The 10,057-nt window shown below is 38.3% G+C and overlaps 1 protein-coding gene across 2 annotated transcripts in view; it reads right to left on the bottom strand.

The window, feature by feature from the left end:
- ACSL4 (acyl-CoA synthetase long-chain family member 4) overlaps positions 1-10,057 on the bottom strand; it is an 84,053-nt gene that overhangs the window by 21,701 nt on the left and 52,295 nt on the right. For both annotated transcript variants that reach the window (XM_011984524.1, XM_011984525.1), the window contains exons 6-9: positions 9,695-9,833; positions 6,958-7,108; positions 6,681-6,804; positions 2,848-2,919 (exon numbers count right to left, since the gene is read on the bottom strand). In XM_011984524.1, coding sequence (XP_011839914.1) covers positions 2,848-2,919; positions 6,681-6,804; positions 6,958-7,108; positions 9,695-9,833 — 486 coding nt within the window. The remainder of the gene's footprint in view (positions 1-2,847; positions 2,920-6,680; positions 6,805-6,957; positions 7,109-9,694; positions 9,834-10,057) is intronic.

The raw sequence follows: 10,057 nt of genomic DNA, 5'->3' as shown, positions 1-10,057 counted from the left end.
GCGGGGGCAGGGGCTTGGGAATGAGACAGATGTGTGAGAACCATGTCTACTGTTCTTTCCAGCACTGGGTACTAATCATAGACTTAGGCAAGGCCTTGATGAGTAAGGAACATAATACAGTTGTAACATGTTGGCAGAGTTTATGGTTAGCACATTAAGTCACCCTTTATATCAACCTAACATTACATGATATTCAATGGAGCCACAGCTGATAAGTAGTGACTTATTCTGAATTCTCATTGTGAATGTTATAGTATTCAATCAATCTTTCATTCTGACCCAGGAAAGAAACAAACTCAAATAACAGACTCTACCAAAAATAATTCTCAATAAAAAGTGTATTTCTTTTAAATGGCCTATTTCTGGAGAAATAGGAGGAGCTAAAAAGGAAACCCGATAATATTTGATGAGGTGCCAATGGACTAGCAACATAGGAGACCATTTACTATCTCAAGGCCTCAAGAAATAAGAAAAGTGTCATTGGAACCTGGATGAGGACTCTAGCCATGGGAAAGACCTGGTTACAAACAATGGGAAGGAGACTAACCAACAGGGTCTCCTGACAACTGCTAAAATTTGCAGCCCAGCAGGGAAGGAGCAAAGGTAATAAGTGTGCAGACTCTCTCTTTCTGCCCTCTGATCTCTCATGAGGGCCTCCAATTGGCCAAACCCAACCAGAAGTCATAAGGCAAGGACGCACTGGTAATTCGTGCATAGAACGTAGCCCCTCAAGACACAAAGTAAAGCAGGGAAGAACAGACAACGGGCAGTTAGAGGATAAGCAGCCTATGTGTTAACTGTGCTTATCCTTCAGGCCCAAAATCGGGGATCACTTCTTTCTTTTTATTACTTATTTATTTTTTTTATTATACTTTAAGTTCTAGGGTACATGTGCACAATACGCAGGTTTGTTACATATGTATACATGTGCCATGATGGTGTGCTGCACCCATTAACTAGTCACTTACATTAGGTATATCTCCTAATGCTATAGCTCCTCCATCCCTGCACCGCACAGCAGGCCCTGGTGTGTGATGTTCCCCTTCCCGTGTCCAAGTGTTCTCATTGTTCAATTCCCATCTATGAGTGAGAACACGCAGTGTTTGGTTTTTTGTCCTTGCGATAGTGTGCTGAGAATGGTTTCCAGCTTCATCCATGTCCCTACAAAGGACACGAACTCATCCTTTTTTTATGGCTGCACAGTATTCCATGGTGTATATGTGCCACACTTTCTTAATCCAGTCTGTCACTGACGGACATTTGGGTTGGTTCCAAGTCTTTGCTATTGTGAATAGTGCCACAATAAACATTCGTGTGCATGTGTCTTTACACCAGTTAGAATAGTGATCATTAAAAAGTCAGGAAACAACAGGTGCTGGAGAGGATGTGGAGAAATAGGAACACTTTTACACTGTTGGTGGGACTGTAAACTAATTCAACCATTGCAGAAGACAGTGTGGCGATTCCTCAGGGATCTAGAACTAGAAATACCATTTGACCCAGCCATCCCATTATTGGAGATTACTTCTTTAACACCTCAGCCCTTACCTCTTCCTATGTTATCTGATAAGGTTTGCTACGGAATTCTGCATGCTAGATAATAAAGCCAATGTATTGTTTTCCAAAATGAAATAATAACAAGAACATACAACAGTCCTAAATAGACAGCCATAGTGGTTAAGAAGACTGGTAGACTGATACTCCACCAGTATCAGATTGGTGGAGTTCAAACATTGATTACATCACCTATGAGCTGTGTGGCTTTGGGGCAACTTTCCTTCTTTGTAAGATAGGGGTAACAGGGCCCACGTTGCAGTCTTAGAATTAAGTGAGATCATTTATCTAAGGCATTTCACACAGTGCCTACCTAGCACATAGGAAGCACTGCACTAGCTATTATTAGCAACTTTATATTATGGTTTTAGTCAGAAGCCTCTTCTTTCTGTTTGAAAACTTTATGAATTATACAGAACCTCTAAATAAAAAGACAAAGTCTTCTCTGACCTATTCTACTTCTTTGTTATTTGGTAATTTTGCTATTAGAAGCTAAAACGACCATAAAGTATCTTCCATCTGTAATTCTCAGAAAAATCTGGACTGAATACTTTCTTATCTAATCTCAGACTTTCCATATACCAAAGTAATTCTGTGAAAGATACTGGGATAAGATTTCAAGTCTGATCATAATATAAGCAGTAGCGACACAGTCTTTCTGGAGTTTCTGAAGCATAAAAAAGCTAGAAGATATTTGATTACACAAATCTGAAACATGGTGTTAAATGTTTCAAAATTCATCATTACAAGGCTATAAAATGTAACATCTTGTTTTTTGTTTTTAAGGCAGTATTTCACATGAGGATTCTGAATATATAGAATTAAACATTTTTCCTTTGGGAGCTCTCTCCAATTTTCAGTTTACTTAATCACCGTAAGAGGGTTGGGAGGGCTTAGATCCTCGACCTTGTATATGATTCTTCAGCTCCCTAGGATGGCTTAAAGTTTCCTCATTTTTTAAATTAAGAGATTAAACAAGATGGTCTTTAGAGTATGTTCTATCTTAAAATGGTCTGACCAATTCTCACAGTAGGTAATCTGAACTAGGTCATTTTCATCACCTAATTTTCATGTATCAGCAAACTCAAACAGGCATACATTTCAAAAGCTTGCCATTGTCTTCCCCAGTACGGTACCTAAGATTTTAATGAACATATTTGCTATGATTTCAACAAGGTAAAATTATTTTAAAATGTAGACATATCTAAGAGTATTACTTTTTAAAAGGTCTAAGTACGAGCAATAAATTAAATAAACGATCCTCTTATGCTCATATTCATATTCTGTACTCACCGGAACAGCAGCCATAAGTGTGGGCTTCAGTACAGTACAGTCTCCTTTGCTTCCTTTTTTAATTTTGCTGGACTACATTAAAGAAAAAGTAAATATGATCAGGAAAACCAGCCTTAACAAAACATGTTGTAATTCAAGTATTAATAACAAATATAGAAGTTACACATGGAATTTGAGCTGTTATTGCTCTGTGATTATCTGTTAACAACTATCATAACCTACAAGTCTCAAGTGTAAGTACTTTAGTGCTACAGATAACTGCTTCTAGCACATTTCACCTTCCTTAGAGGAGAAACCTTGATCCAGGATAAGAAGAGAATGGGATATTTTGATAAATCAAACATTCTTATTAATAACACACTATCAAATACAGCACAGACTACTACTACATTTTCCAAAAAAAATTGATTAAGACAGATATAACACTAAAACAAAATTGAAGGTGATTTTAACTTTCTTTGATTAACCAATAGGCAAAGCCATATCTTAAAGACACGACTATATGGCCGGGCGTGGTGGCTCAAGCCTGTAATCCCAGCACTTTGGGAGGCCGAGACGGGCGGATCACAAGGTCAGGAGATCAAGACCATCCTGGCTAACACGGTGAAACCCCGTCTCTACTAAAAAATAAAAAAAATTAGCCGGGTGAGGTGTAGTCCCAGCTACTCAGGAGGCTGAGGCAGGAGAATGGCGTGAACCTGGGAGGCGGAGCTTGCAGTGAGCTGAGATCTGGCCACTGCACTCCAGCCTGGGCAACAGAGCGAGACTCCATCTCAAAAAAAAAAAAAGGAAAACCACTATGAACATCAATTAACATCATACTGAAACTCTAATTTGGTAATACCCTAGTTGGTAAGATACAGAGAACACTGCCAGGGACAAAGTAGAGATACACATATATATACATAAATGTGCACATACTCTCTTTTTATCTTTCTTTCTTATACACATAAATACAATTTGGTATTTCAAATGTTAGATCAGTTGGTAGAAAAGTTGATAAAGTAACCCACTGAAAAAGCAAGATAAAAATAAAAATCTGCTATAACACAGTTCATTAGCCTGCAAGTTTAGGTGTTTGTCACACGTTAGCCATTGCTAATACAGGAAAGAAGAAAACCAGCTGTTAAGCAGTGTGATCCATAAGAACTACCAGCTTGGCCATATAGAGGATGGTTCTCCTGATAGAACTAAGTTGCCTTTCTCCTACTTTTCTTTAATATGGATAAAGGAGATAAAATAACTTGTTTTACGTGTGTGCAAGGATGTGCAAATTTGCAAGTGGAAACCTACACAGAAACCAGGTACACCACACACAGGAGGGCTGCTCTGCAGAGACAAAATGGGCTCTCATGTCCTTCAGGTCAGAGTTGCCCTCTGCATGCTATTGACCAGTTCTTGCTACAGAGAGCAGTTCTAGGATAGCAGAAGCCACAAGAAGTCCTTCTTTGTTTTTTTTACTTAGTAATTTTATCAGTTATTTCGTCGTCTTGTGATCATAGTAATCCTGGTTATGACAATATTGCTATCATCAGTTGGCTCCAAACGTGGTGCTTCTAGTCTCCTGCGTCCTTCTGATTTCCTATGTGAGGGAAGTTCCTGTGTTTTAGATTCCTAAAGATTGAGAGTCTTTACAATAGTTCATTTAAAAAGTAGGTGTGAATTTTATTGAACAGGCTTCTAATGTACTAGCTTAGCCTAAGAGACAGCAAGAATTAAGTCAGACCAGCAACAGACTCCAACTGTCCCTCCTTTCCCACACTGAGGCTATTGTTCTCAGAAAGGCAGTGAAAAATCAAAGAGTGGCTAGTCCCGGCTTCCAAATTCACAAAGGGAAAAAAAATTATACTCGAAGTTTACTGAAATGTTTTCTACATTTTGATAATGTCTCTGAGCATAAGAAAAACCCATGACAATAAAACATAATCATCAGAGATTTTACTAAATTTTTTTTAGAGTTTAAGCCTCAGTCTTATTGATAGGTCTACTTTGATTTTACTAGGTCAAGTTCTGTTTATCAACTGGATAGTGTATTTATTCATTCCATTACTATTCTAGCAGATTTTAAGTGTGAATTTATAGCTGAGTGGTATAGTCAAACACAGCACCATCCTGTCATACAAAGATTGTGTTTCTTAAAGTAAAAACCTAGGAGTTGTTTGGAACAGAATGCTTTCTCACAGAAAAAGCCACTTTAAAAGGAGGCTGGATTCTTCTTTCAAAGAGAATCCAATGTGGTAATGACTAGGAGGGGACACAAGGGACATTCACGGGTATTGAAAATGTTCTTTGTTTTCCTAATCTAGATGGCGATGATCACAGAGGTCTATATGTATATATACTTATTAAATCTAATCAAGCAGTACACTTAATATTTGTGCACTTTGAGTCATACATAAAAAAAAACACAAAAAAAGGTGACTAGAATCTCAAGTTCAAAAAAAAAACTATTTAACATTTTTTGTTTTAATAGTATACAACCTATCTAGCCTTTCCCTAAAATGGTATTTCTACAAATAAAGTATTACAATTTCTAACTGTGAACACCAAGGACATATCTTACCAACTCCATGCTCCATGGAGACTCAAACAAAAGGCAGCATTGCCGGGGGTGGGGGGGCGGGGCGTCTGAAAAACAACAGCTGGGCCCCCAGTGTTGAAGGAGCAGAGCCACATAGAGACAAGTCATTCCTACCTATACTCGCTTTATCTTTCAGCATCCAGAACCCCATAGCTTCTTTAGTGGCTTTTTTTTTTCCCCCTATGCCTGGTTGAAGCTTTTCTACAGCAACTATTCCAAAGAAGACATAAAACAGAACTGTGGACAATAGTATTAGGTGTGTAATTTCAAATGGGTATAACATATATGAGTTAGCCCCACCCATTGTTGGAATTTCTGCTATGAACTACAGGAAGAAGGAAGAATCCTAACTTAGTATGGTGAACTAAGACTACCTTTGGAGATGCCTCAGCCCTTACCAATAGAACTTTCTGTGATGATAAAAATATTCTTTATCTTTGCTGCCTAATATGGTAGCCATTGGTCACACATAGCTATTGAGCGCTTGAAATATGGCTAAAGCAAATGAATTTTTCTTTTTTCAATTTTACTTAATTTTTATTTAAATATCTGCCTAGTGGCTACTGTATCAGACAGCACTGCTCCAGAAAAATCTCAGAAAAACTGGGCCAAAACCCTAACATATGTCCTCCCAGAAAACCCACCAATGCTCCTGGGTAGTGTGTCAAAAAGGCTCACTGTATTTATATTCTCTATCATAGTTCTCAAGAGTAAAAATCTAGTAGAGAAAGATAAAAATAGTTATTCATTCTGAAATAATTGTAAGGCTGGGCGCAGTGGCTCACACCTGTAATCCCAGCACTTTGGGAGGCTGAGACGGGCGGATCACTGGAGGTCAGGAGTTCGAGACTAGCCTGGTCAACATGGTGAAACCCCATCTCTACTAAAAATACAAAAAAATAGCAGGGCGTGGTGGTGGGCGCCTGTAGTCCCAGCTACTCCGGAGGCTGAGGCAGGAGAATCGCTTGAACCCGAGAGACGAAGGTTGCAGTGAGCCAAGATCATACCATTGCACTCCAGTCTAGGCGACAGAGCAAAAGAAAAGAAAAAAGAAATAATTTAAAAATATATAGCTAAAGCAATGCTAACACATCCACAGGGTAATTTCCTATAGCTACATATTGTTCATGGAAGCTATTTTGATGTCAAGGAGAAAGCTTTAGCTGAATTAAAATATCTCGTGTCCTAGTATTATGTTCTCAGCCAAACTATGCAGCATCATATAATCATGCCAATATGAAAAGTTTGTCACCTGGTCAGAGAGTGTAAGTGGAGAAGAATATCCAATCCTGCAGCCATAGGTAAAGCAAGATATCTCTGCTGTCAGTTCTAGCACATGAGCCAAAGGCAAGTAGCCAATATATGTGTCCTTTGGTCTAAAACAAAATAAGAGAAATATTTTAACCATTCTTGAAAAGGCATTTGAAGTTAGAAATACCAAGAACTTTATCATTTTAATATATATTGAGTTTAGAGAATGCTGAACATGAACTCTGATTTCTAAGAAGAAAGTTAAAGAACTATCTTACCCCAGTCCAGGTATTCTTTCACATTGGCCTGTCATTCCAGCTATCAAATTGCTATGATGCATCATCACTCCCTTAGGTCGGCCAGTAGAACCACTAGTATACATAACAATGGCCATGTCTGAAGGCGTTGGTCTACTTGGAGGAATGCCCACTAAATGAATGAATGAAAAACACCACATTTACTTCAGTTCAAAAGTTAAATTACTAAACAATAATACGATATTTAGATTTTGCATAATGATAAACTATCAGTAGACAGTATTTGCTTTAAATCATCAAAATGAGCTGGGTGAGGTGGCTCATGCCTGTAATCCTAGTACTTTGAGAGGCCAAGGTGGGAGGATGGACCCCTTGAGCCCTGGATTTCGAGACCAGCCTGGTCAACATAGCAAGACTCTGTCTCTACAAAAACTAAAAAAGTTAGCTGGATGCAGTGGCATGCACCTGCAGTCCTTGCTACTCAAGAGGATGAGGCAAGAGGACTGGGTGAGCCTAGCAGGTTGAGGATACAGTGATCTATGGTCATACCACTGTGCTCCAGCCTGGGCTAGAAAACAAAAATGTTTATCAAATTCTGGTTACAGTGAGCATTTTGGACTCAATTTGGCCCATTTTCTGGATGTTTAACCTAATCCCTGTCTGTGCTTTGCCTCTCCACAGTGTTGTATACAAAGCAATGTCGTAGAAAGATTTCTGGGACTTTGGAGTATCAGGAGGACAGAGTATTGTGTATAAACTTCTTAGGCCTCAGTTTCTCATCTCTAAAATAAGACAGTTGGACAGATTGTGGTTACTAACCACTAGTGGGTATCAGAATCACCTGCAGAACTTAAATAAAATACTATTTCTGAACCCCCTTTCTGAAAATTCAGATTCAATATGTCTGGGATAGAACGAAGCTCCACAAGTGATTCTCATATATGCCCCTGATTGAAAACCACTGGATCTGATCTTTAAGGCGATTCCAATGCTAAAATTCGAAGGTGATAAGTTTTAAATAGCACCCTGGAGCTTCCACTTTCAAGACAGTGTATAGTGCTAACCTAGTAACCACTTTTCCTTCCAAGAATATACCAAAGTGGCTAAGAAGCCACAGATATATCATCAGAATTAAATACAAGTTTAACAGGATTATCAGATTTTAAAATCTTTACACAAATTATTTACATTTTTATACACATTAAAATAAAATTATTTTAAAACAGTGAGCTATACCACTGAAACAAAGATAGTTACACTTAAACTAGCTAATTTTAATGCTTTTTAAAGATACAGTCATAGTTTATAAACCAAGCAAATAAGGACTGCATATTTCCTCTGATGATTAACCAAAGCAACAGCAGTAGCTAAATTCTTAATCTAAGCACATAATGTGATACTTTGCTTCTGCCCACTTTTAAGTAAATATGCAAAAAAGTGGCATCATAATAACTGTCTGTACCACAAAAACATATGTATCCTATCTATTGCAGAGATGAGTAGAACTAAGCGGGATATGTGGCCTATTACATTATTGCTCACACAAAATTATGAAGACTGCTGACCCCTTAGTTTGCTACCAACACCCTTTGGTGAATCAGCAGAACTGCAACTGATCCCTACCAATCAGGACTTTTCAGTCAAGTTTATCCCAGTCTTACAGGGTCAACCTGGTGTAGAGAAATAATTCTCTATGGGTCTCATGTTCCACACATCTTGCAAGCAGAGACATTGACTTTGTTCCAGACTATCTTTACAAGGATATTTGCAAAGAGATAGTGTCTCTCCCCAGAGCAAACAGCAGGCATGCTTACTGTCCAGTACAATAAGATAATAAGATATTCAGGCTCTTTAAGCTCAGAGTTCCTCTCTTATAACACAAATGTTGATATGATACTCTGGCTACTGCTATTGTTGTGAGTGAAAAACTGTCCCTCATCTCAGACCCAAAAGTCTATGGCCCCAAGAAGTTTTGCCGGCTCATCTGTTTGCCAGCAAGCAGGGTAAAACCTCAGACTCTCTGCCATTCTGGACACATGGCAGAAAGCTATAATCCATACCTGTTATTATAAACGCATGTTCATTCTCTAACAGTAAAATGTTCAGAAGCTGAGTAGTGGTTCGACCAACATTTTCTCCTGCAAAAATGTATCCTTTCCTCATTACAGTATGGTATTATGACCATCGCATTAAACATGATAAGAAAACTCTTCAAATGGAGTATTAACTTCCTCAACTCTCTGCCCTGATGGCCAACTGACATTTTGCTACAAGGTACACTTACTTGCTTTAAATGAAATACCAACTACCACTTCAGTGGTAAAATACATCCAAGCATTAATCTTGGTAAACAGTTTTGCATCCTCTGAAACATCCTTAAGATAACTAGCATTAAGCATTTATTTCAGAAAGTTTACTGAATGGAAGGCCTGAAATATTTTTCTTTTATGAGGCCCAAATTGGAAGGTTATAGTGGGTTATTTAAAAAATGAAGAAACATTTGGCAGCAACTGCCATAAAGTCTGAACCACTGATTACATCTCAACCATTTAGTGAAATTTACTAACTTACTTTTTTTGAGGAGAAATGGAGGGAAAATCTTAATCATATATGGTCTTGATGGTTTTTAAAGAGTTTTAAACTTTTTTTTTTCAGTCAAAGAACTTTTGTGGATTTACTCATATCACTTGTTTCCCTAACCTACCGAAATAACTAACCTGGAATAGGTAAATAAAATTGTTTCTACTGCTGTACTTACAGTTTTCTGGGTTGGATCCCAACTCTTCTACTGATTGCATGCTGTGAATCTCAAAACCTTCCGGGTACTCTGCTTTATTGATAGTCTTATTGTCCACATAAATGATATGTTTTACACAACTGATATCTAACAATGCAGTCTGTTAGGCATAAAGAAAAAAACCAGCTATTAAATTTGAGCCTGCAACAAAAATTCACTTACTGAATATTTTTCTGTCCTGCCAGACAATGCAACCATGAATTAAAAGAAAATTTCGAGCCCTGCAGTTGCAGTCGTGTTCTCCGAGTTCCTGTCTCTCTGCCAACGCCGCCCGCCCGGATGGCTTCCCAAAACCGCGACCCGGCAGCCACTAGCGTCACCGCC

The sequence above is a fragment of the Mandrillus leucophaeus genome, unplaced genomic scaffold, assembly GCF_000951045.1.
Source record: "Mandrillus leucophaeus isolate KB7577 unplaced genomic scaffold, Mleu.le_1.0 Scaffold269, whole genome shotgun sequence".
In the NCBI taxonomy this organism is placed as follows: domain Eukaryota; kingdom Metazoa; phylum Chordata; class Mammalia; order Primates; family Cercopithecidae; genus Mandrillus; species Mandrillus leucophaeus.
The sequence above is the reverse complement of the archived record's forward strand: the minus strand, read 5'-3'. Positions and strand labels throughout refer to the sequence as shown.